Here is a 27,821-nt window from a genome sequence, read left to right as displayed (position 1 = left end):
GCTTCACACCCCAGGCCCGCCGGCCGGGCGAGCGAGCGGGCGGGCGGGCGGGCGCGGCTGGGACCGCGGTCCTCGGAGACCCGGTAAAGGAGAGGCAGCCGACTGGGGTTTTCCCTGATCTCTAACCGAAATGTAGCATTTCCTTCAATTATGTGTTGGCAACAAACCCCAGTACCATCAGCAGTACCGTGCCTTTGTCACCAGTAGAAATCACAGATATTTTCATATCACCTCACAGTTGATGCAGATATCTCAAAATATGAGTTATTCTCTTCTTTAATTCGAAATTACCGTCGTTGTTATTAGGGCTCACCTTTAGATCTTGTCATTTGATTTCATCACAGTGGTAGAGACACGTATATTAATTACTGTATCACAGGTTTATTTTTTAAGCCATTTAACTGTATTTTAATATAACTAGTTTCAGAGTAGGTCCACAAATGTCATCTCACTGCCAAAGAAGTAGTAAAGCCAAAAAACCAACCAAACTAAAAAAAAAAAACAAAACACCTGTCCTCCTTAGGGGTGAAGATCCAGTCACATTAAGAAAGACCAGGACTGTGAAGAAGGGATACTACTGCAGAACTGTTTAGGAAGTGAAATTGAGAATTGAGAATTGAGAATTGTCATGACAAGTAGTTGACAGTACAAAGTGGCATGGGAGGGAACAGGGCACAGACTGACATGCATCCAAAGAAGAGGACTGGCTCCTTATTTTTACAAAAACATACCTTAGGATCTCTCTAGATGGGTGGAGACCATTTTGATTTTCATGAGTGGGGGCAGGCAAGAGTGTTGCAAATAGTATCTAGTGGGCAGAAGTCATTGAGTAAGCTAAACATCCTATCCTATGGTGCATAGGATAGCGCCAACAAAAAACTGTCAGGTCCCAAATGCTGATAGTGTCAAGTTTGAGAAACCCTGCTTTAGATGGATAACCCAGGCCATTTCTTTGGTTATAAGGTAATGGCAGACATGCTATTCTAGGCATTATAAGGACAAATGTCAAGCTTTTGCATGTAAATATATGAGTAATAGAACCATACAGATTTTGTCAACCAACAAATTTAAGAATGCCAAGGAGCATATATTGAAAATATTTTAAACAGGATACATTATCTGAGTAAAAGTCAGGGCTAATAATTTGTAAGTGTCAGTAAGAAATTATAAATTACAGGGGCACCTGGGCTCAGTCAGTTAAGCATCTGACTCTTGGTTTCAGCTCAGGTCATTTTAAGTTCGAGTCCTGCTTCAGGCTCCACAATGACAGCACGGAAACTGTTTGGGATTCTCTCTCTCTCCCTCTCTCTCTGCCACTCCCCCATTTTCTCTCTCTCTCTCAAAATAAATTTAAAAAATTAAAAAATTATAAATTACCAATACTGATTCAAGAAAAAATAGACAATGTAACTGGCTCAATGCCACAGAAAGAACTTATAAAGTAGTAAAGATCTCTTCTCCTCTACTACCGCCAACAAAAGCAACTGGCCCAGCCAGCTTTATTAGGTGGATTTTTTTTTTCCAGATTTCCAAGGAACAGATAACTGCTAGGCTTCTGAAACTGTTCCAAAGCACAGAAAAAGAACAGCCTCATAGCTACTTCTAGCAATGCTGTATAAGTCAATTCCCAAATCTGGAGAAAGATGGAAAAATGGATGAACCTGGTCACTTGAACCTATCATTGTGGCAGAGGGAAGGAAGAGTATAGATGGGCTAGACTAGACCACAAGTACCACCCTTCCAGTGGGGAACAGAGCCACACCTATACCACATCAATTGTTGAGTAAGGGAAGAGTAGCTTTCCAAAAAAAGGAAGGCAGTAATTACCATGAAAAGGGGGTAAAAAATGCTGGGAGGCCAAAGGAACCAAGGTCCAGGACAGGCTTCTCCCTAGGGTGGGCATACTCAGGATGATGTAGCTGAAGAGGAAGTCCTAAAGGTTTTCCCACACTTGAGACACTCGTATGATTTCTCTCCACTGTAGATTCTCTGATGCCGACTTAGTGTTGACTTAACAGTGAAAGTTTTTCCACACTTCTTACCCTCATAAGGTTTCTCCCCAGTGTGGATTCTCTGATGTATAACAAACTCAGAACTACTGGGGAAGCCATTTCCACACTCCTTGCAGAGATAAGGTCTGTCCCCACTGTGGATTCTCTGGTGCCTGATTAGATTGGCACTATTCTTGAAGGCTTGCCCACATTCTTCACACTGATAGGGTTTCTCTCCAGTGTGGATTCTCTGGTGCCGAATTAATGAAGAATTGCCATTAAAGGATTTCCCACACTCCTCACATGGGTAGGGTTTCTCCCTAGTGTGGATTCTCTGGTGTCTAACATAGTAAGAAAAAAAGCTGAAGCATCTCCCACATTCCTCACATCTGAAGGGTTTCCTTGCACAGAAGATTCTCTCATCCTTTCTTTTAATATTTTTCGCTGTGGAGATTTCCTGGTGTTTCTCCAGTTCACATGTTCCTGGAAATTCACTTTCCCGAGAAACACTCTGTAGCAGCCCAAGTGATATCATCACATCTTTCTTCAGAAATTCCCTGTGTTGATGTGGACTCACTGTCAGTGTTGGTCTCAGCATCTGACATGAGAAATGGAAGACACATGCCACCTGAGAATTATACTAGAAACAACAGAGCACTGAAATTATAGGACCTTTAGAGATTACTATTCCAACGTCCGTGTAGCCTGCCAGAAATATAAACCTATTAAACTGGAAGAGCTAAATATGACAGAGGCCGAAAATAGAAGCTGTGGAACAGGAAATGAGATTTTGAACCCAGGTCACTACACTTTCCAACAATGAAGACTACTTCCTAAGCTTCTCCAGACTTTCATGTCCCTATTAACTTGTGACTTCATAGTACTTAAATGCTTGAAAATGCTCATGGAAGAAGCAGCACGGAATCTAAGAACAAGAGGCAACACCTGATGGGCTACAAGAGTTGAGTGTATGCCATCTAACTGTTAGAAATGGCTGCGTGTGTGCTGTTGTTGGGACTCAAAACGTTGTCTGCTCAGCTAGTCGGAAAGGGGACACCTTGCTTTGAGGCAGGAGACTGCACAATGCCCCCTTTTTCATAGTGAGGAACAGGAAAACCTCAGGTGAGAAACAGACAACAATAACAGCCTGTCCAGTGACATTTGTATTTCCAAAGACTGGAAGATGACATTTTAATTAAGTTTGTTAAAATTCGATCCATTTTTTTTAAACTTCAATTTCATATTTAAGTGTTGATCTTTATCAATCTGTACTCTTGTTAATTAAACATTAGTATGCTAAAAGCAGATATTAGCATTTTTATGCCTTTTGCACAATAAAATTATGTGCAGAATGCTTGTTTATCTTTCCTTTTCTTTACAAATTAGCTGTCCTTGATCTTAAACCACTAGAACACAAGCTTCAGGAGAGCAGGGGCTTTGTTTTCTTTCTTGCTGTATCCTGGGTGTCTTGAGCAATTCTTGACACACAGTAGGTACTAAATAAATACAATAAAATAAATGATTGAATAACTGCTACTCTGTATACACAAGCATACAACTTATATACTGCAATAATAAAATTATTATGGCTCAAAAATAATTGTATCTATGTTATAATGGCTGATCTACTTGTTTTGGTTAATATTTCCCTTTTTCAAAATGTTTTTTAAGATTATTTATTTTGAAAGAGAGAGTGAACAGGGAAAGGGCAGAGAGAGAGTGAGAGAGACAATTCCAAGCAGGCTCCACGCTGTCAGCACAGAGTCTGAGGCAGGGCTCAAACTCACCAACCATGAGATCCTAACCTGTTCCCAAACCAAGAGTCAGATGCTTAAGTGACTGAGCCACGCAGGTGCCCCTGAGAAGTTCTATTTTAATAGGGAGTGGGGGTTATCTACCAAGTTCTCTGTGTGTGTGAATTTGAATGGGCTTCTTCAGAAGGGAAGTGCTGGGACACAGGAACAAGGAGACAGATGAAACTGTGAACAGCAAAATAATCTGAAGCACAGTGACCAGAATAATGTGGAGCCTGGAAGTCAATTCTCAATTTCTCTTGCTGTTTGGTAAAAAGCAAGTGTCACATTATCCAGATTAGAATAACAGATGACAAGGAAACACTTCTCCTTCTCTAACACCCTAGAACCCTATCATTCGACTGATCGGGTTCCCCACAGCGGTCCTTCCAGGCAATCACAACTTTCCCTAAAGCCCCACCTGCTCCCTTACCTAACTCTCCAGTCACTGCCACCTCTTCCTCACTGGGAAAACCAAGACGACCTCAAAGGTGCTCCTCAACCTCCTCGCGCTCCACTCCCACACGGTGGCGCCCATTTCCCACCTTCCCTTTACGGCTGCGCCTCTCTCCGGCAGCTCTTCCCGCTACTCTAGCAGAGCTCAGCAGGTACTTCCTCTCCCTTCTCCCCTTTCACTTCTTACTTTCGCTATTCAGGTCCAATGGAGGGTAGTTATCTTTCCCAGACTAGCTTGATTTTTCTTTTTAATTGGCTGAGAACCACTAGTGGGTCATGAAATAGATGTAGCGGATTGTGAGCAGAAATCTTTCACTCAAAAATAAAAATATTTTATTTAACCCAATATATCCAAAATACTGTTTCAACATAAAGTCAACATAAAAATTATAAATGAGATCATTTATACTTTTTTTGTACTAAATCTTCAAAATATGGTATTTTATACTTTTAGGACATTTCACCTTGAATTAGCCCCCCTTCAAGTGCTTAAGAGTAATTTAATAAAGCACACATAGCTAGTGGCTACCATGTTAACAACACAGAAGTCAACAAAAGGAAGTCCTACTTAGGCTTTCAGTCCTAAGCCTCACGTTCTTTTTCTTTTTAAAGTTCATCTATTTTGGGGGGTGGGGTGAGGCAGAAAGTGAGAGAGATTCCCAATCAGGCTCTATGTTGACTACTGATCAACACAGAGCCCGATGCAGGGCACCCCCTAAGCCACATGTTCTTGAACGCTAACCTAAAAAGAGAAAAGAATAAATGCTCACAGGTGGCCCTCAGAAATATCTATTTTAAAATAACACTCCCCAGGTAATTCCCCTGCACATCAAACCATGAAGCTCTTCACAATTTTATGGTGATATACATGATTAGGGGGTAGTGATATCTCACTGTGGTTTTAAATTGCATTTTCCTAATGGCTAATGTCAAGCATCTTTTCATTTCTGTGTTCTCTTTGGTGAAACATCTCTTCATACCCTTCACACATTTTCTAACCGCCTGTTTGTTTTTATTGCTGAATTTGAGAGTTGTTTATATACTCCAAATTCTAGTCCTTTTCCAGATATTATATTATGCCAGAAATTATATTGGATCTTTTATTATTCCCTTCCTCCAGCCAGACTATCTTCCCTTCCCACTCCTTCTGCAATGCATTCTTACATGCTGAACACAGAACACATGGCCTGCCACTGAAGGAGTGTTACCTGATCTTCTAAGGGAGAAGTCCTCTAACCTCTCCTGCTGTGTCCCACAGCCTGCTGCGTATATACCAACAGCACTTAACACATTCTCTCCGTTTTAGCTCTCTACATCGGTCTCCATAACTAGTATCCTCCAGAGCTTCTCCAAGAAGTTCCATTTTGGCACACAGCAAGTGCTCTAAAACTTGCAAACCATGCATCTAACAAAGGACTGTGGTTGATGGTTCTAAACCTGCCTCACCTACCTTGACAGACATCATTGGTACTCTCTGCAGGTGGATCATCCTGTGTCTCCAGGCCCCAAGACAAATCCCCTTCCTCCAGAAGTGACATCAGGACACGTCTGCAAACAGGGTATCCTGCAAAGGAAGAAGAAAATGGTGTTGGAGGGGAGTCTCGTGTTAGTGCTCCTGAGGTACCCTGTAACCTTGTGTCTACAGTCGGAGGAGGAAACCCCAAAGCAGCTCAGTAAGGATAAGGCCCACAGAAGTGGGCTGGAGGGTGGGGAAGCCCAAGGAGATTTTTTGATCAAGAGGAAACTAAGCATTTGTGACCTCTTTGTAAAAAACCATGCAGAGTTTGTCCGTGAGATCCTGTAAGACATTGCAAGCACAGAAAAGCAATGAGGGATGTCTTCCTTAGATCACAGGGAGAGGTGAAGGCATGAACTTCAATAGACGATGTTTCTTTCCCACAGTGCCCTCCACAGAAGCCCTATGATGGGAACTGTTCTCACCAGAGAATGGCCAAACCCACATTAGACCCAAAGTAACCTCAGACTTCCCCCTCCATCCCTGCCTGACATATTCTGGGGCTGAGGGTTTAGGAATTTTTGCCCCTGCAAATATGTGAAAGGTTGTGAGATTCGTGTCACAATCCACCCTACCCTTGTCCAATGAGTCTGAGTCCCAAAGACAAAGTGGCCTACCCAGGGAAGTTAAGTTCCCATAATTTGTCAGCATCACTTCCCTGTACAGGTCCCTTTGTGCAGAAGAAAGACCAGCCCATTCTGTCCGGGTGAAGTAGATAGCCAATCCTCGAAGGTCACCACCTCCTAAAACAAGAGGTTCCTGCTGCACCAGAGCCAATCCTCTGGCTCAGAGCCAGAGTGTGGGGCCCAGGGGACAGTGTAGGGGCCGAGGGAGAGTCCCGTGATGGACAGGAAATGAGGAGTGACAGGACACAGCCCTGAGTGCTGATGAATGACCACACCTACAGCCAGCAACTCCAAGACTGCCTTCACTATCAGAGCCTCTTCTAACTGCACATGAGACTATTACAAGAGACAATGTCACAACACAGAAAACTAAAACAGAATATCTTTTACAAATTCACCCTCCTGAAGTAAACCCTCATCATTTCTGCGCATGCTCTTCTGGTCTTTCAGATACTCCATGAACAGATGATTGGACTCCAACTGTACCTCTCATGGGTGACATCCCTCAATGTCCCTGCTACCTGTCCTCACTTTACTGATGAGAGTCCAGCCCATCCATCCTGCTCTCTGCACTTACCCAGAGTGCTGCTGTGTGTCCACATCTGTCTGCCCTACCCCAATCCTCACACCCACCTACTGGGAACAGTCATGGTTTGTCAGAAAGGGCCCTGTTCCCTGAAACCTTCACCTGATGCACAACCTGGCTGTGCCACCACCCCTCCACCCTTAACAAAAGGGGGCTGTGCTGCCCCTGCTTGAGCCCCTCCAGCAGAAAGGACTCTGGTGTTGGAAGAGCATCCTCACCTCCAGGGAGTCTTCCTAGGACAAAGTGTTTCCTGATTCTAACTGCTTCTAGGTGGCTCTTTGGCTATCTCTCTTTATATTTCTCAAATATTATGTCCTCCATCAACCAAAATGCCTACCAGCCCAAAGTCTTCCTTCTCAGACAGCACCAATGTGGTCCTTCTCGTCTCCCTGGTGCCTTCCCCTTGTGGACATGATCCTCCCTCCAAGGTCTCACATGGTCCTGGCATCAGTCACATGCCTGCCTCAGATGCCCTAGTGATCTACATGTCAGTTATGTTCCTGACATGTCCAATTCTGAACTCGTCACCCTCCCTAAAATGGCTACTTCTAATTCATATGACCTGCCTAGTACAAGGAGAAACAAACACTAAGTGCTCAAACCTGATGCTGGTCATTATCTTGATCCTCTGTCTCAATCAGTAGCACCACTTTCAGCTTGGTCTTCCTGGCTGGAAACCTGAGCATCATTCTCAACTATCCCCCTAGTCACTGCTTAGTTCTGGTAAGCAATCAGCAATCAAATGCTGCCAATTCTATCCCCTAAATATTTATTGGATCTGATGCCTATGCAACATCATTAATCACCACATAATTCAAGTCCTCAGCAACTGTCCTTTGGACCAAGGCAATGGTCCCTAACTCCAGGTTTATCACCCAAGTCCACTTTCTGTCCAACACCTATTACGATCTTTGTAAAATGCCAATCTGACTTCAACTCTCTGGGTTAAAGCTCTTAGATGGATCATCATACAACAACAAACTCAAATTCAAGAACCTGAGCCTGAGCTCTATAGGCAATAAATGTCAGATGACAAGAAAGCCCAAGACAAGACAAAGGAAACTATTGACAGGTTCTGCTGACAATATCCAGGAAAGGGATGATAAAATCAGGAGAACCATACAAAGAAGAGACAAATGGTTGCTGAGACAGGAAAAACAGGATTTGGATTGAATGAACAAGGTGACAAAGGAGAATGAACAGTCAATAATGACTAAAAATCTAAAAATGGTGACCAGGGATGGTGGCATGGGGATACTAGCAATTGGCAGAAGTGCAGGACGAATGGGAAGGGCAAGGGATACAATGAGTTGTGCTTTGATGTGTTGAGATTAGGCTTCCAGGCAAAGCGATATTAGCCAAAAGGAACCCACAGACAATGGATGATCTGGGAACGGTACTTGGGATAAGATCACAGATGCTGAGATGTGACATAGAGAGGTCCCAAGAAGACAGAGCCCATCAAGCAGCACTCAACAACCCACCATGCTGCAGAGCTGAAAGGCACCTGGCAGAATCCTTTTCCCTAACCTGGAATGAATAGCATTCCTGCCATCTGACCGATGAGGTCAGCTGAGGCACAGAGGTCAAGTGATTAACTCAAAGTTACAACGCCCTGGAGGGCTGATGGGGAAATTACTCTGAAATTTCCTATCACCTAGTACCACGTTTCATATTGCAGCATGCTGCTTCCCTCAACTGACTCTCAAGACAGACATTCATTAAAAAAAAAGAGAGAGAGAGAGATAGACATTCACGTGCCCTTCCTGAACCAATTCTTTTGTCACTGATCCTGAACCCCCAACTTCGCTCTCTTTTTGGAAGACAAATGGTATAGGCCCCTTCTTTTCTTCCTCTTACCATCCGTCTGGTCCTGCCTCCCAAGAACCTTGCAACCTTGTTAATCTTGAACACTCCCACCAAACACTGGATATCTCCACCATCAGCCTGAGTCCCATATCTCACGGATCCCTCTGTGGGGGTCCCTACTGAACCTGGGGGCCCTCCAGCTCAGCAGAGATCCTGGCAGTGCATGAGGCTGTACTTCTGATTCCTACTCTCTCTAGCCATCTCCAGCCATTGTTTCCTGCACCCTGGAGTCTCAGTCTGTCATCATCAGCTCTCTCCCTGAGCATCCAGTCCCGCTGTGAGGATGAACAGGGGCATCTGCTTTGGCTCTAACGCTTTGGCCAGAATTGACCCTCTTATCTCTCATTTCACTGAAATAAGATTTCTTGAAGGATCTGAGGGAGTCTCAGCTCACCTGGTGCCAGGCCTTCAGGCACATGGCTGCCATCACCTGAGCTCCCTCTCAATGAAGGGCGGGGGCTGAGGGAAGAAGAAGAGAACCAAGAGTGAGATTGACCCAGGCAGTGACTTTCCTTTAAACTTGCAAACCTGCATTAGCTGCTAATAACAACTGACATTCACTCTACCTTGCAGTGTGCCAGCTTCAGAGCTCAGCACTTTCCATTCATTATAGTACTAGCAGATATGTAAAACTATTGTCCTCATTTTGCCAAAAAAAATAAATAAATGAGACTTAGAGGGTTTCAGTAATTATCTTAGGCCACAAGAGCTGTATTCATAACCACTAGGTAGTGCTATCTTTCCTAGGTAAAACAATACAGTGGGGCAAAAATACATACAAACAAAAGCAAAACAAATCAAACCTTAAAAAAAAAAAAAAAAAAAAAGCCAAGGGAGCACATGGGTGGCTCAGTTAAGCATCTGACTCTTGATTTCAGCTCAAATCATGATCTCATGGTTTTTTGAATTTGAGTCCAGCTTTGAGTTCTGTATACTGACCGCAAGGAGCCTGCTTGGGATTCTCCCACTCATTCTCTCTCTGCCCATCCCCAGCTTGTGCTCTATCTCTCTAAATACACTTAAAAAAAAAAAAAAAAAAGCCAAGATTAAACTTAATAAAAAACATGACATTACAAGGCCACCTGGGTGGCTCAGGTCATGATCTCACAGCTCATGAGTTCAAGCCCCACATCAGGCTCTGTGCTGACAGCTAAGAGCCTGGAGCCTGCCTCGGATTCTGTCTCTCTCTCTGACCCTCCCCTGCTCATGCTCTGTCTCTGTCTCAAAAATAAATTAAACATTAAAAAAATTTTTTTTAATATAAGAAACATAACAAATTCATGTAAAGAAAATCAAAAATATTACTGAGAAACATAAATGAAAAGGCAAAACATGATCCTGGATGGAAACAATTAATATTAAACTTTTTGTAAACGCTGACCTTCCTACAAACTAAGATACAAATTTAGTTATAGCTTCCTTTCATTAAGAGCTTGTACATGCTCAGCACCATGCTTAAATGCTTCATACACATCTTCTCATTTAACCTCACAATATTCTTTTAAATGAGATTTAGGTTTTTGGGTCATTCCCCACCCACTGACCTCTCCAAACAGATGAGTAAACAGAAGCTAAAAGATTAAGGCACTTCACTAAGTTCACACAAAGAACAGATGGTCAAACTTGGATTTTATGCCAAGTTTGCCAAATTTCAAGAGCCATACTTGGTTGTTTTTTTGTTTTTGTTTTGTTTTTCTAATTTTAGAAAGAGAGAGAGTATGAGCGGGTCAAGGGGAGAGACAGAGAGAGAGAGAGAGAGAGAGAGAGAGAGAGAGAATCTTAAGCAGATTCCACACCCAGCTTGGTGCCCAATCCCACAACCCTGGGACCATGACCTAGGCCAAAATCAAGCGTCACTCAACTGACTGAGCCACCAAGGCACCCCAGGTAATTCTTTTTCTTACCACACACATGTACTACTATTTAAATTTGCTTAGGTAGTTCAATTTTATTTATTTTATTTTTATTAAAATTTTTTTTTAACATTTGTTCAGTTTTGAGAGAGACAGAGTGTGAGCAGGGGAGGGGCAGAGAGAGAGGGAGACACAGAACCCCAAGCAGGCTCCAGACTCTGAGCTGTCAGCACAGAACCCGATACCAGGCTCAAACCCATGAACCATGAGATCACAACCTGAGCCAAAGTCAGAGGCTTAACCGACTGAGCCACCCAGGTGCCCCTAGGTAGTTAAATATTAAAACCAAATTTTTTCAATGTTTATTTATTTTTTAGAGAGAGACACACAGAGCAGGAGCAGGGAAGGGGCAGAGAGAGAGGAAGACACAGAATCCACACTAGGGTCTAGGCCCTGAGCTGTCAGCACAGAGCCTGATGCAGCTTGAACTCACAAACTGCGCAATCACAACCCTAGCCAAAGTCGGACACTCAACTGACTTAGCCACCCAAGCGCCCCTAAACCCAATTTTTAAAAGTTCCAACTTGAGGAATTTATCTGAGATGTGTCCAAAGATTTCTGCTCATAAGCATTCACCACAGTTATTTCTTATATGAAAAAGGTACAAAGTTAAATATCCAACAATTTGGTACAAATCAGAAACAACAAAGTAGTCATTAAAAATCACGCTGTGGTGGGGTGCCTGGGAGTCTCAGTTGGTTGAGTGTCCTACTCGATTTCCACTCAGGTCATGATCCTAGTGTCATAGGATCAAGCCCCATGTCTGGCTCCACGCTGGGCATGGAGCCTGCATAAGATTTTCTCTACTCTCTCTTGCTTGCCTCTCCCTTGCTTGCACTCTAAAATTAAAAAAAACAAAAAAACAAAAAACCCCACAAATCATGCTGTAGAATATTTCACAACATAGGAAAATATTCAAATGCAGGTGAAAAAATTTCATATTTCAACTTTCAAGTGTGTAAAAATCATACATATGTACTTATACCTACAAAACCATTCAACAGATAAAATTTTAAAACAGTATCTCTGAATGGTAGTCTTATTGATGATTTTTATTTTTTCTTTCTGCCACTTTATTTCCCTAATTTTTTAACTAGAAATAGAATTAGTTTTTTAATTAAAAGAAATGTCATAACACAAGTATTAAATGGCTGAATGGGTCCCAAATATGTCCTAGCATATGCTGTTCCCCCTGCCTCTAATAGCCTTTCCTGACTTGCCCCCTTTTTAACCTGTTAACAACTCCTTTTCACGGCTTCAGATCTCAATTGGAAAGTCATATCCTGGAAGATCCAAATTAAGTCAGATCTGCTGGACATGTATTCTTTTCTTATATCAAGTATCTTACACTGCAATTACAAATATATTTGCTTGCCCTCTCAGTCAATGTTTACTGAGGTATACTCTGTGCACGGGAATTTGGTGCACTAGGGATTCAAACACAGGAAAGAAACTTCTTGTTCTCGTGTGACTTGCACTAAAATAAGTGTGAGGTTACAACTGTGTTAAGTGCTAAGGTATATGGTGGTCTGCAACCCCATGATGATGTCAACAGTGCTACTGAAAGCAGGGGTAATGCCCTAACCGAGGAAGACTTGAGAAGTGGAATTAACTAGCCCACAACAGCGGCGGCGGGGGCAGAGGGACATACTGAACGAAAGAACCACGTTTTACAAGGCCAAGGAGCCTGTAACAGGGGAAGGGGAGTGGGCTGCAAGGCCGAGGATGAAGAAGCTGCGGGACGCCAAGCCAAGAGGGCCCGTGAATATTCGGAACGTGCTTCTGCCCAAAATCAATGGGGTCATTATGAGCAGGCGCAGGGGTATTATCAGAATTTATTAACATCCACTTCCCCATTGGGCTGAAAGTTCCCCGCGGCTGTCTCACTGATTGCTGCATCCCCGGAACCTGAACTACACTGCACTTAATAAGCGCTCAGTGGGGTAACGGACTAGAACTGTAGCATGTGGGTCATCCGAGGGGGCTACATTTTCCACTGGCGGCCCACACCCTCAACCCCCCTTTCCTTATGCGGTCGCGGCGACGAGTGAAGGGAGTGCGGGGAAGGGTGGGACAGCTCGCAGACCGCCTCGTTCTCCTCGGGAGCCACGCCATCACCCGACTCCATTCCAGGTAGGCCTCCCCCAGCGCCTCGGGAACCTAGGAGCAGCCAGCCTGGGGCGCGGGACAGAAGGCTCTCATTCTGCACTCACCTCCCGCGGCCGGCGGCTGCCGGCGGACTGCTGGCATAGGGCAGGAGGCGCGCCAGAAGTGCGTCATCGCCCGGCGCGTCTCTCGCTCCGCGCTTCCTCCCCTCTAGGATTCTGGCGATTTTTCGGGTTTCCTCCGGTTCCCTCTGGGCCGACCCCTGGGAGGAGGCAGGCGTTTCTCTCGGAGGAGCTTGCGGTCGCACAGCCTTTCACCCTTCCCACCGGGTAGAGGAAACCAAAGGTCATCCTGGATGAGCGCTAACATCTTGGGATTCTCTTATTTGGCGGTACACAAGCTGGTTCTGCTCATTGGATCAAGTTGGATTTCATTGTAGATCTATCGAGTTTTAACTGCAGTGTGAAAAATGGATTTAAGTTAGGCAGGAGAGCAGTTAGGAGGCTTTTAAAGGGCTTAGGCACAATAATGAAGAACAGAACAATGAACAATAATGAAGAGCAGAGGCAGTATTATTCATAACTCTGCCGTTAACATTTATTACAAGCTATTCTGCAACGGGAATCAGCTGTAACTACAGACACACACAAGCACGGTTATATGAATACATTTACTTAGACTTCTAGATGTACCTCTTTAGATATTAATCATTACATATTCTTAATTTCTTATTACGCATCATCAGCCCCCAAACTGCTCCAAAATCGACAATGTTTATTCTGTCTTAGTGCCCTTGGCTTGACAAAGAACAAAATGTTAGATTTGCCTTCTTCACCCCCAAATCTATTATACCACTGAGGGAACTGAATCCTAGGAAGATGAAATATCAGAGATCTCACAGTGATGTAGGAGGCTTCTTGGCTATCTTTGCATTATGACCCTGACATTTATCTCTCATTGTCACTCGGGCATCTGCAAACGCTTCCAGTCCTACATCTCCATAGACAGATAAATAGCAGGTCCTGATGAGGTCCGACTATAGGCTCTGTGATTCAGTTCAAATTCAAATATGTAGTAACAATACAAAGGGAACTTTGACTCTAGGCAGACTTCTGCCTAGTCTATTGCTCTGATAAAACCAGGCTTCTAGCTGGTAACTACTCATGTTCTTGGAGCCTCAGGAGATGCACTTGATGAAACTTTTAGTGAAACAATACAGACACACACTATAGCACAGTTTGACAAAGAGATGGAAAATACAAATGAAGTGAAGAAACATGAAGAACAAAATCAGAATATCCATTATACAGCTAATAAAGATCCAAAGGAAGAGAATAGTAAGTAGGAGAACAAGTGATGCAGATATAGGGAAGTGGGTACTCGTTTGTTCTTGAGAATGTGAATATACTGATGTTTGGAGAGCAACTGGGCAATATCACATAAAATTGACAATGCATATGCACTAGGACCCTGTAGGTTATATTCCTATAACCTTAAAAACTTGCACACAAGCACATGGAGGCATATGTAAAAAAAAAAAAAAAAATTATAAGCCCCCAAACTTTCATTCAGTTTTGGTCAAAACTTTGTTGATACCATAAATCACAAGTAACAAGGGTATTTAATGAGAAATCTTAAAGGAATGAACATTCTTATACATGCTTTTGAGAAATCAATGCCTATGTTTTTCTGAAGAAGCACTTAAAAATATTACATACCATTTACCTAAAGGCATTAAAAAGAGAAGCGTTAAAAAGAGAAGCGTTAGCCAGATGGGATGCCAGTGTAGTCTGAGTTCAATCAATGCATACTATATGTGGTAGATACTGTGGAGTGGCTCACTTAACATCTTTTCCAGCCTTCTTCTGATGTGCCTTTCTGTACTACAAGATGGAAAGCTAAACACCAAATCTCCCATATTCTTGTGGCTGGGTTTCTGGGTAGGTTCCACTGATAGATGTATTCATGCAGGATTAACTTTCGTGATTCAAGTGGTGCAGTTCACCACAGAGGCAGCATGGTTCAGAAGCCCCCAACTGTTATCTAGAAGGCAGTTTCAAATCTATTGCAGGAATCATAGCACCTTTGACCTTTGATGGTATAGACCTGCAGTGTTGCTGTGGGAGTCATTCCCAGAAATTTACCTAAAATTTATTTCTTCAACCTCCCCAATTATTTTATAAGCTTCTAAAACCATGTAATAAATCTGGTTTACTTAAACTCTGACAAACACACACTGTGTCTTATTATAATGAATTTGGGTTTCTGTCTAATGCCTCCATTAATAAAGAGAAAGCTCTACTACTGACTACATAAATTTTATATTTGCCTCCCTACTTTAGATGACAAGATTATGATACGATTACTGCAAACTTTTTTTAAAAACATATTTGTTGAGGGAAATTGTTTTAGCATGCTCTACTTGCTAAACAAAAAAGCACTTGTTGGGGCCCCTGGGTGGCTCAGTTGGTTAAGGGTCCGACTTCAGCTCAGGTCATGATCTTGTGGTCTGTGAATTCAAGCGCTGTGTTGGGCTTTGCGCTGACAGCTAGCTCAGAGCTTGGAGCCTGGAGCCTGCTTCAGATTCTTTGTCTCCTGCTCATGCCCTTTCTCGCTCTCAAAAATGAATAAATGTTAAAAATTAAAAAAAAAAAGTACTTGTTAGTATATGCTTGTTGTAGGAAATTGAATTTATTCATTTAATATGTAATGAGCACACTACATCTACTAATTTCTTTTTTTAATTGATTTATTATTATTATTTTAATTTACATCCAAGTTTGTTAGCATATGGTGCAACAGTGATTTCAGGTGTAGATTCCTTAATGCCCCTTACCTATTTAGCCTATTCCCCCCTCCCAGAACCCCTCCAGTAACCCTCTGTTTGTTCGCCATATTTAAGAGTCTCTTATGTTTTGTCCTCCTCCCTGTTTTTATATCATTTTTGCTTCACTTCCCTTATGTTCATCTCTTTTGTCTCTTAAAGTCCTCATATGAGTGAAGTCATAGGATATTTGTCTTTCTCTGACTGACTAATTTTGCTTAGCATAATACCCTCCGGTTCCATCCACGTAGTTGCAAATGGCAAGATTTCATTCTTTTTGATTGTCAAGTAATACTCCATTATGTGTGTGTGTGTGTGTGTGTGTGTGTGTGTGTGTACCACATCTTCTTTATCCATTCATCCATTGATGGACATTTGGGCTCTTTCCATACTTTGGCTATTGCGGATTGTGCTGCTATAAACATTGGGTTGCATGTGTCCCTTCGAAATAGCATACCTGTATTCCTTGGATAAATACCTAGTAGTGCAATTGCTGGGTCATAGGGTAGTTCTATTTTTAATTTTTTGAGGAACCTCCATACTGTTTTCCAGAGTGGCAGCACTAGTTTGCATTCCCACCAGCAGGGCAAAAGAGATCCTCTCTCCACATCCTCGCCAACATCTGTTGTTGCCTGAGTTGTTAATGTTAGCCATTCTGACAGGTGTGAGGTGGTATCTCATTGTGATTTTGATTTGTATTTCCCTGAAGATGAGTGATGTTGAGCATATTTTCATGTGTTGATTGGCTATCTGGATGTCTTCTTTACAGAAGTGTCTATTCATGTCTTTTGCCCATTTCTTCACTGGATTATTTGTTCTTTGGGTGTTGAGTTTGATAAGTTCTTTATAGATTTTGGATAATAACCCTTTATCTGATATGTCATTTGCAAATATCTTCTCCCATTCTGTCAGTTACCTTTTAATTTTGCTGATTGTTTCTTCGCTGTGCAGAAGTTTTTATTCTGATGAGGTCCCAATAGTTCATTTTTGCTTTTGTTTCCCTTGTCTCAAGAGACGTGTTGAGTAAGAAGTTGCTGCGGTCAAGATCAAAGAGGTTTTTGCCTGCTTTGTCCTTGAGGATTTTGATGGCTTCCTATCTTACATTAAGGTCTTTCATCCATTTTGAGTTTATTTTTTGTGTATGGTGTAAGAAAGTGGTCCAGGTTCACTTTTCTGCATGCCACTGTCCAGTTTTCCCGGCACCACTTGCTGAAAAGACTGTCTTTATTCCATTGGATATTCTTTCCTGCTTTGTCAAAGCTTAGTTGGGCATATGTTTGTGAGTCCATTTCTGGGTTCTCTATTCTGTTCTATTGATCTAAGTGTCTGTTTTTGTGCCATACATCTACTGATTTCTTACTGAGTTATTACCTTCATTGTCTAACTCCCCTATTATAGAAGTAGAATGAACTTAACAATTATTTTCTTTTAATTTTTTTAACGTTTATTTATTTTTGAGAGAGAGAGAGAGAAAGAGAGCAGGAGCGGGAAAGGGGCAGAGAGAGAGGGAGACACAGAATCTGAAGCAATGCTCCAGGCTTTGAGCTATCAGCACAAATCCTGACACGGGACTCAAACCCATGAACTGTGAGATGATGGCCTGAGCTGAAGTCTGACACTTAACTGACTGAGCTACCCAGGCACCCCTGAACTTACCAACTATTAAACATGAAGACCCCTTTGCTTTGGCTTTCTCCCTATAGACCTCTTTGAGTTGGTTTAACACATACAAGGATATTCACTATGGCACTTCTGGAAATTGTAAGAGTAGGTAAGTAGGCTGTAGAGAATTATATTCATTAGTTAAAATGATCTAGAGCTAGAAGCTTCAACATGATAATCTCATAAAAATCATGCTGAGTTTAAAAAAACGTGACAAAAGGACACAGTGCAAAATGTTTTCATGTTTAAAAAAATACATAAATTATAAATATATATAATATTTATGGATAATTTGATACACACTAACCCCAACATAGGTGTTTACACTGGGAGGAGGGGTAAGGGAAGGAGAAAGAAGGACAGGGGAAAGAAGAAGGGCAGGGGAAACAAGGCTTTAGTTGTGAAAGAAATATTTTTGAAATGTTGGTAAATGCCAATATTTGCTTAACCTAGATTGTGGGTACATGAAAATTGAAATATCAATTATTTCACATTGAAAACAAAAGATTTAAAAGTAGAAATAATGTCTTTTTACATCTGTAACACTTTAATTCTTAGAAACATGTGAACAAGTCATGACAAAATGTTTACATATGATAAAGCTAATGTCTTTTTTTAGACTTTCATCCTGGAATGGACTGTCAGATGCTATATTCATTCTGCTTTAATGCTAAAGCTTTCAGATGTATTGTTAGAACTTGTTTCCAAGGGTACACCCTGGGCTGTCTAAATTGGATGTAACTCTTGTTTTATAGTCAGTGGATTTCTCACCTCTGTAATGCATAATACCATTACAACTATAGCTGAAACCTTTCATGTGCTTCATACATATAGAGGTTCTTCCTATCATCATGCTCATTTAATTTTTCTTTAACAATATGGAATGTTTTCCTGTAGCACTTATATTGGTAGAGTTTTTCTCCAGTGTAGATACTCTGATGCATATCAAACTGGGAGGTACTTTCAGAACTACATTTAAAGCCTTTCTCATACAACAAGCAGTTTCTAAGTTCTTCCCATGGCAGATTCCTGAATGCCCAATTAATTTTGCATTAACAATGTGGAGGGCTCTTCTCAAGTACAGGTATTCTGATATTAACTCACTTGGAAGATATACCTGAAGGCTTTCCTGCAACCACTTCACTCATAAGGTGTCTTCCCAGTGTGGATTTCCTGATGCTGGCAAAGTGTGAAGTTACACATTTAAGAGCTTTCTCACACTTAATGGTTTCTCCCCACTGTGGATTTTTTCATGCTGAATTAATTTTGCATTGAGGCTGAAGCCTTTTCCATGTTCCTTACATTGAAATGGCTTCTCTCCAGTATGAATAAGCTGACGATTTCTGCATTGGCAGCTACATTTGAAGTCTTTCCCACACTCATTATAGTCTCTTCCCCATGCAGATTTGTTTGATGTCGAAGATAGAATTACAACTGAAACCATCCCCATATTCCACACACAAATAAAGTTTGTCCCCATTATGGTTTCTTTGATGCCTGATTGGATTTGCATTGACATTGAAAGCTTTCCCAACATTCATTACATTTATAGGGCTTCTCTCCATTTAGATTCTTTATGTCTAATATAGCAAGGACTATATATGAAATTCTTTCCACATTCTACATATTTGAAGGGTTTTTCCACAGTGTGGCTTAGTGCCAAGTTAGTTTTGCACTCATATCAAAGGTTTTTGCCACCTTCCTTACATTGATATAGCTTCAAAACTCTAGTGTGGATTTATATGGTGCCAAGGTGGGAGTTACATCCAAAGGTTTTCTCACACTCTATACATTTGAAGGGTCTCACTTGCTCGTACATTCTTTGGTGCTGAATCAGTTTTGAATTAAAGCTGATGCCTTTTCCACGTATCTTACATTCACAGAACCTCTCCCTAGTGGGAATGCTCTGAAAATGATAAAATGTTTGTATATTGATTAAAATAACCTCTCCAGTGGAGACTCTCATCCTCTCCACGCCTACTGGAAAAAACTTTTATTCCCCACCATGGATATTTCCTATTGTCTCTTTGATTCATAGTCTTCTAAAAAGGTAGTTTCCTGGAAAATGTCTCTCTGGAGTTTACTAGAGAACATAATCTCTTCCTTTGCTATATTTTTTGTTGTTATGAATTCATTTGCAGTCTTGGTTCTATATTAAGAAAAAGAAAACAATATTGCACTTAAGAAATAAGTGAGAGGGAGGGGAGGGTGGGTGATGGGTATTGAGGAGGGCACCTTTTGGGATGAGCACTGGGTGTTGTATGGAAACCAATTTGACAATAAATTTGATATTAAAAAAATTAAAAAATAAAAAATGAAATTAAAAAAAAAAAAGAATTGCTTCCGAAAAATCAACAGGATCAAAAAATCATAAGACTATTAAATATCATTGTCCAATCACCTCAACCAACCAACGACAAGCTGAGGCTGTTATAAAGGAAATATATAGTATCTTGAAAAAATAAAATGGCCAAAGCAGAATAAACCAGGCCTTGTTGCCAGTTACATGTTCTTTCCATCATCTACAATGTACTTTCCCTCACCCTACATTTTGACCCAGCAATTCTAAGTATGTCATAGAAAAATAATTTCACATGTGCATGAGGAAACATGTCCAACAATGTTCACTGTATCAGTTTTTCAAAACCAAAAATTCCAAACAACTTAAAATGTCCACTATTAAGACAATGGCTAAGTCAATAGCTTTATCCCGCAAAAATGAAATACTAAACATTAGTGGAAATGAATGAATTAAACAATGTGTTTAAATCTCAATTACACAATGTTGAATTTTAAAAGTAAGTTTGAATTTATGCGAATTCAAAATATGCAAAATAATGTTATGATGTTTATGGAAATAACCATATATAACAACTTTAAAAGCATCTATGGGCACAATTAACACCATATTCAGATGGTAAACTGCTTCTGGAGCCACAGAGAGAGAAATGCAATTTAATACAGGGGACTTCAATTACATCTGTAACACTTTAATTCTTAGAAACATGTGAACAAGTCATGACAAAATTTTTACATATGATAAAGCTAAGGGGAGGTACATAGATGTTTCTGATACTCTATAATTTTCTACACTTAAAATATTTCTAAGAATGTTTTAAATCTTAATCGTACCACTAGTAGAATAAAAATAGGAGAAATATCTTCCAGAATAGCAAAAGATGATAAAAGAGCAAAGAAAGAGTCCAATAGCAGAAGGGACAAAATAGGACAGAAATAATCATCAAAAATTAAAATTAAGATGAGATATCAGACCAAATTTTATCACAATAAATGTAAATAGGTTAAAATACTCTTAAAAGCATCAATACATTAAATGGATGAGAAATACTCTGCCTAGATGACTGGGTTACTTTCCATAAGTACAAGGGTAAATAAGCCTGTGAATAGGGTGATTGCCTTTACCTAGACAGCCTTCACAAATGGGAGATCTTGTTTTTCTAATATCTGGAAAGCCCTTCCTCTTTTCACTGAGGACGAGACCCTATGTACTCATGAAGTATACTATCCTAAATAGAAATTACTGATTACTAATTAGTAATTACTAATTACTAACACAACAACTTAAACATAAGTGAGCTATCTTCTCACTATCCTCTTACAGTTCATATACAATACATTCTGTCCTGATATTTCTTGCCAAAGTCCAGTAATCATTAAAGACTGGGAACGATAACTTCTGTGTACCAGTTTCTTGTACCAAACTGGTGGATTTGGATGCTCCAAAACAAATGGACACTTACAACAGCCTTAGTTAAAAGCTGCAGCCTTTGGTGAGAGAACCCAGGAGGCTGCTCTCCCCATTTAAAACTTTTTAAATGTTTATTTATTTATTTTGAGAAAGAGAGAGAGAGAGAGAGAGCAAGCAGGAGAGAGGCAGACACAGAATCTGAAGCAGGCTCCAGGCTGCTAGTGTCAGCACAGAGCCCAACTTAGGGTTTGAACTCACGAACCGCAAGATCATGACCTGAGCCAAAGTTGGAGCCCTACCAACTGAGCCACCCCGGAACCAGCACTCTATATATGTTCTCCATAAGTTACAGGCTCAGCTGGCTTTGCCAGCCTCTCCAGATGTTCACAGCCTCTTTGTTTTCCAAAGTTCTCTTGATAGAAAGAAACAGGTGCTTACTAGATAGGATGAGTGGAACTACTCATCTGGCTTGGGATATATCCATTCTTACTGAATCAGTATTAAATAACAGTTTATAAAAACCCACTCCAGAAGTCCCAGGAATTTCCACCAGGGAACACTTCCCAAAGGAAACTCTATCAGGGCACTGGTTCTCAACCTTGGCTGCACATTGGAATCACCTGGGAAGATTTTTAAAACATAGATGTCTGGGTCCCACCTCCTATGGCAGTGATTCTCAACTGGGTGATTTGCAAATGTCTTTTTGTTGTAGGCTTCTAGTGCATAGAGCCCAGGGACAGTGCTAAACATCCCACAATGCACAGGAAAGCCTCTCAAAGCAAAATATTACATAGTTCCGAATGTCAGTAGGGCCAACGTTGAGAAGGCTTGTTAAAGATTCAACTGTTTACGTAACAGGTTCGGCCCGGGCATGGGAATTTTAAAACCTTCCCAGGTAATTTTAATAAGCAGCAAAGTTTGAGGGGGAAAATCTCAACAGGGAGACCTGTTGCTAGAGAATATTTGAATATGTGGCTAAATTCCTTTCAACCCTTTATCACTGAGTATTAACTGGCAAGTTTCCATACCTTCCCATTTGATCATGAGTTGGGGGTTGAAGGTGGTTGGAAGGAGGAAGAGTTAGTTGCTTTTGTGAGGAACTGCAGGTTTCCCACAACTTGCCAGAATGTACATCTCCACAAATGTAATTTTGCTGATTATTGGCCTCACTTAGGAGTTGGCTTCCCTAGTGTGGTTCAGGAGGATCATTAACTAAGACAAACAATCACATCCCAGGAACAGCCCAGAAGGAGTTACACATGGGAGTAACAACTCCTTTGCTCCAGCTGCTGCCCTGGAGGATGACAGGGGCTTCTTTGGGGGAACCACCAGGAAGTGCCACCACAGCTGTGCAAATCCACAGGGCTCTGTTCACAAAGAACACAATGTGACTGGTGCTCCCTGGCTCCAGCGTCCCCAAAGGAAATTTTTAGATTCACCAGATTGCCTAGACCTTTAAATCAGATCCCTTTGTTTTTTAATGTTTGTTTATTTTTGACAGAGAGAGAGAGAGCACGTGCATACATTGGGGAGGGGCAGAGAGAGAGGGAGACAGAGGATCTGAGAGGGCTCTGCACTGAGAGCAGAGAGCCTGATGCTGGGCTTGAACTCACGAACCATGAGGTCATGACCCAAGTGGAAGTTGGATGCTTAACCGATTGAGCTACCCAAGTGTCCCTGAATCAGACCCTTTTAAGTCTTTTTGCCAAATGAAAACATCCAGGTAGCTCTCTAGGTATTTATTCTGATATTTACTTATGTTATCTCAGGTAATGCTAAGGAGAATGTGTGTGTGTGTGTGTGTGTGTGTGTGTGTATAGTATGTGTATATGTATATGTATACATTATAATATGAAAATGTTTTTAATGAAACCAGTTTCACATTATACATACGAACCTGCAACTTGCTTTTTTCATTTCACTTTCTATACTGTCCATGTCACAGGTCCAGACATGTAGGTACATTATTCCATTTAACACTGTAGAGTATTACACTGCGTGGGACTGATAACCATAAAGAACCGTTGCTTCTGAAATACAGGCAGAAAGAACACAGACATTTCCTGGACCCTATAACATGACATTAAAAGTACAAAAAGGATGAGAATCTACAAGGACATGAGAATGAAACGGGATGAAAACAGAGGAGAGCTGTTGACACTGTTGAGGGAGATGGAAAGGGATAGAAAAGTGATAACCAGAGACAAAGGGAAGCCTTGCATGGGAGCCAGGTGGGGAGGGGTGGCTAGGACACATGGTTAATAGTACGGGACAAGCTGATTCACCCAGTGGAAAGGCTCAGGAATCAGCCATCAGGTGTCAGGTATTTTGCAAGGCAGAGATGAGCCATAGAACAGATGTACAAGGAGAAATTGGACCTGCAGGTCTTACCCACACGTACACAGCCCAGAGACTTCTCCCAAACCCTGCAACAATACACTTACTCTCTGGGGGGAAAAATAGCAAAGTGTCAGATTTAAGCAGTGGATTTAAAACAAGGAAATGAATGAAAGTGTATACACTGAACAGAGAAAAATCACAATGCTCCACCACTGCCCCCTGCCCATTCTCCCACCTGGCTCTCAAACACTCAACCAGGGTTATAGCCTTTGCATGGGAGCCTGGAAGAGCCTTCTTTACAGGCAATGGGCAGTGAACAATCCCAAATTAACAGACATCTTGGGTAAGGGTCTATCAACAAAAAATTTGGAAGTCTCTTGAGCTTTTCCTCCTATAGAAGATTGGATGTGATTCTAAGGTCTCAAACATGTCCATGCCTATGGGTAGCTTCAATGTAACTGAAATAAAAAGGAAGTGGAAGGAATACTCTAGAAATAATGATTAAGGATACAGGTGATATTTTATGTTCACACTGGGACCCCTAAGGAACACAGTAATGGAGGTAATGGGGAGCTGTTGGAGGATGTCAGTCTGAGATGGACCAGAATGAAGTGAGAATCAAGAGCAGCAACCAGGATGTCTCCTTCCTAATTCCCATCAAGGAGGCAAGGGGGCTCAATGTGTCAGGGAACAGAGTATCACCAGTGCACAATCCAACCCCGTAAACATCCTGTGTGTAACTACTATGTTCCAGGTTCTGAGTTAGGGAACATATGTGGATATAGAACTAAGATGCTATTCTTGCCCTCAGTGAAGTAGCAACCTATCCAGGGGAGACTGCCAATCATAAAGCTCCCTGACGTCCTAGAGCAGACACATGGGTCCCAAGACTTTCCTGTTACCTTCACAGCCCCCTGCCTAGGCACAACTTAATGCAGACGCACCCTCATTTCCTCACTCTCCTCCAGCCTGACACAGAACTGTCTTTCTGAGAGCACTCTCCCTCAGTTTGCACAGCTAAAGGTCCCTTCTGACTTCATGTCAAACCAACAAATAAGCATGGAAAAAAGCTCACTATGTGCAAGGGGCTAGCTAACTTTGGCATTCAAATTTAAAGTCTTCAGAATATAGGAGGGCTAATTTAGCAGGTAGCAGAGAAAGAAGATTTGGTATTATAAGTTGTAGTTTCAGTCTGCACAGACTCTCAAAGCCACCCCACTGAAGAGGAAGTTTTTTTAATTTTTAGTCCTGTACCTCCGGATGGGAGAAGTGTCCCTCAGACAAACTGTTGCAAAGCCTTGAGGCCATAGCACAATGCTTGGAGAACAGAGGGGCATTAGACAAGATCTTCAGAAATATGGTGGCTTCGTTCTACAGCTGTGGAACACAGCATTTTTGCTTGCACACCCCTTAAAATGAAAAAATAGGAAAAACTAGGTAGTCATGGCCAACAAGCACATGAAAAGATGTTCAACATCATGAGTTATTAGGGAAATGCAAATCAAAACCACAAAAAGACACCACTTTATAGCCATTAGGTTAGTCATAACTTTTTTATAATGAAAAAAATAACAAGAGATATTGAAGTGAGAGACTAAGAGAAAAATTACCAGGTGTACTCACAACTGCAAAGAAAAGATCTCCCCCCCCCCCCACCCCTGCCGTTCCCAAAACCAGCCAGGGCGGGCCCCGGTTGTAGTCTGACATAAAGGCGGGAACCAATCAAGTTCTGCTGAATGGTTTAAGATAAAGGCGGGAACCAATCGAGTTCTGCTGAGCGTTCAAATTTAAATGTTAACCAACAACAGCTCTGTAACCTCTAAAAAAGGTCCCTAACTTGTTTGTGCGGGTCTATAAAAGAAGCTGTAAGATCCTTACTCGGGGCCTCTTAGCGTCACCAGCAACGAGTGCGTGGAGGACCGGGTTCGAACCTGCAATAAACGACCCTTGCCGCTTGGCTTTGATTCTGGACTCTGGTGGTTTGTTTTCGGGGGGTCTCTCGAATCGGGGCATATCAGAAGAAGCAGAGAAATTGGAACCTTGTACATGGCTGCTGGAAACATAAAATGGTGCAGTGTGGGAAAGTTTGGCAGTTCCTCAGAAAGTTAAAGACAGTTATCAGCAATTTTGCTCCTAGGTACAGACTCGAAATAACTGGAAACAAGTATTCAAACAAATGCTGTACACTCATGTCACAGCAACATTATTCATAATAGCCAAGAGGCAGAAACAAGGCAAATGTCCAGCAGGTGATGAATGCATAAGCACAATGTGGTATACACAATGAAATATCATTCAACCATGAAAGGGAATGAAGTACTGATACACCTCAAAAACATTATGTTTAGTAAAAGAAGCCGGACACCAAAGATCACATATTGTATGATTCCATTTATTTGCAACGTCCTGAACAGGTAAATCCACAGAGACAGGAAACAAATTTATGGTTGCCAGGAAACGGGCAGGGAGTGGGGGAATGGGAGTTCTTGCTTAATGGGTACAGAGTTTCCTTTTGAGATGATGAAAATATCCTTAGAAATAGAGGTGAGGGTTGCACAATATCATACATACACTAAATGCCACTGAATTGTAGGCTTTAATATGGTTAATGGTTAATTTTGTTATGTGAATTTTACTCAGTAAAAAAATCCATGAAAGAAAAAAAACCCCTAAATAATCTCCCTACATGGTTTTAGTTAATATTTAACATTTTGCATGTAAGAATAAAGAATTGCAAAGGATGTAATTTCAGGTATATCATATGGTACTGGTGCACTTCTGGCTGTGCAGACGGCAGCTCTCGGGTATATCATAACAACATTTGAAAATAAAACTGTTACGTCGTTCTTTTAAGTGCATCCATATAGGGGCACCTGGGTGGCTCAGTCTGTTAAACCTTGTCTCGGGTCATGATCTCAAGGTCAGTGAATTGGAGCCACCCCCACCCCACCCCCATCAGGCTCTCTGCTGACACCTCAGAGCCTGGAGCCCCCGCTTCCGATTCTGTGTCTCCCTCTGTCTCTGCCCCTCCCCTGCTCATACTCTGTCTCTCTCTCAAAAATAAACAAACATTAGATATGTCCATGTAATCTTAATGCTCTAATCTGATACCCTGTTGCCCATTTTCTTTTTTAATGTTTTATTTCTTTCTTGAGAGAGAGAGCAAGTTGGGGAGAGGCAAAGAGAGAGGGGAACAGAGGATGGAAGCAGGCTCTGTACTGACAGCAGAGAGCCTGATGCAGGGCTGGAGCTCACAAACCTTGAGATCATGACCTCAACCAGGAGATCACGTCCTGAGCCGAAGTTGGACGCTTAACCGACTGAGACACCTAGGCGCCCCCTCCCCCATCACCTATTTTTAAAAGTACATGAACAAACAACCTCTTCTTTATCAGTTATTTTATATCATTCCTTTTTATCCTTGCAATTATATTTTCATTATATTTCCTCTCAGATATTTATCTTTGTGTAATTTTTAAAGTTTTTGGGTTTTTTTGTTTTGTTTTGTTTCCAGGAGTGCCTAGCTGGTTCAGTTGGAAGATCATGCAACTCTTCCAAGTTGTAAGTTCAAGTCCCACATTGGGTATAGAGCCAGCCAGATGTCCGAACCCGGATACTCCCCTTGCATGCTTTTGGCTTCTGTAATCTTGCTTGTCTCTTGATCAGCCAACTGCCCACGTAGCACAACCGATAAATGCCCCCCCTTTTTTCCCTTGAGCCCCTGCAATCCCACCCTGGGCAGGCGATAGAAAGTTTCCAAGTACCCGGAAGCTGGCCAGGCATAAAAGTAGGCTAGTGCCAGGGCTGGGGTCTCAGCCTTTGGAGAGGACTCCACTGAGCTGGCACTGGTGTGAAATAAACGTCATTTCTGATTCTCCGACCGCGTGTTGCTTCTCTCTTCCTGTGTGCCGAGCATTTGCTGTAACACATTTGGTGCATTGGCTAGGAAGCCAGCAGCCCCGCTGGCTCCTTGAGCGACCGTTGTCGGAGGCCAGCAGAGAGGCCACTCATCGCAGGCCGCTGCAATGGAAAGGAAGGCGCCCCTCCAGTGATTTCACTGGGTCATGACCCTCACCAGCAGATAATAGTTGGCCACCATTGCGGTTGAATGGACTCCAGGAGGAATCAGAAATTTCTGCCAGGATGGGCCACTGAATCAGGTAAAAGATCCCAGGGACCCAGAGCAGAAATCAAGCCTGCCCTAGAGGCAGAAGGGAAGCTTGATCACTTTGCAGGTGACCTAGTCGCCATATAGGACAGGGAAGTCCTGGGTGGGAGTCTGCAATCTGTCTGAATGCGTGTGTGAGTGCCCATGCTCCATAGTTTTGGCTACGCAGCCTGAGTGGGTCCTGTTCTGTGATTCCCTGATGACCTCATACGGCTCAAGGCAGAATCAGGTCCGCAGAGGCCTGATCAGAGTCAGGGGTTTA

The 27,821-nt window shown here is 42.0% G+C and overlaps 2 protein-coding genes across 2 annotated transcripts in view; both read right to left on the bottom strand.

Moving 5' to 3' along the window:
• The window catches only part of ZNF23 (zinc finger protein 23), a 45,488-nt gene extending 39,719 nt beyond the window's left edge, over positions 1–5,769 (bottom strand). Inside the window, exon 1 of the mRNA XM_049622934.1 lies at positions 5,691–5,769. The gene's annotated coding sequence lies outside the window, so the exon portion shown is untranslated. The remainder of the gene's footprint in view (positions 1–5,690) is intronic.
• ZNF19 (zinc finger protein 19) lies at positions 366–27,490 on the bottom strand. Its single transcript, XM_049622979.1, is given in 6 exon segments — positions 366–2,533; positions 2,535–2,589; positions 5,691–5,804; positions 9,232–9,296; positions 12,964–13,166; positions 27,467–27,490. Coding segments are annotated over 6 exon segments (1,089 nt in total). The 3' UTR covers positions 366–1,905.
• Between the last annotated feature and the right edge of the window lie 331 nt (positions 27,491–27,821).

The sequence above is a fragment of the Panthera uncia genome, assembly GCF_023721935.1.
Source record: "Panthera uncia isolate 11264 chromosome E2 unlocalized genomic scaffold, Puncia_PCG_1.0 HiC_scaffold_20, whole genome shotgun sequence".
Lineage (NCBI taxonomy): Eukaryota > Metazoa > Chordata > Mammalia > Carnivora > Felidae > Panthera > Panthera uncia.
The sequence above is the reverse complement of the archived record's forward strand: the minus strand, read 5'-3'. Positions and strand labels throughout refer to the sequence as shown.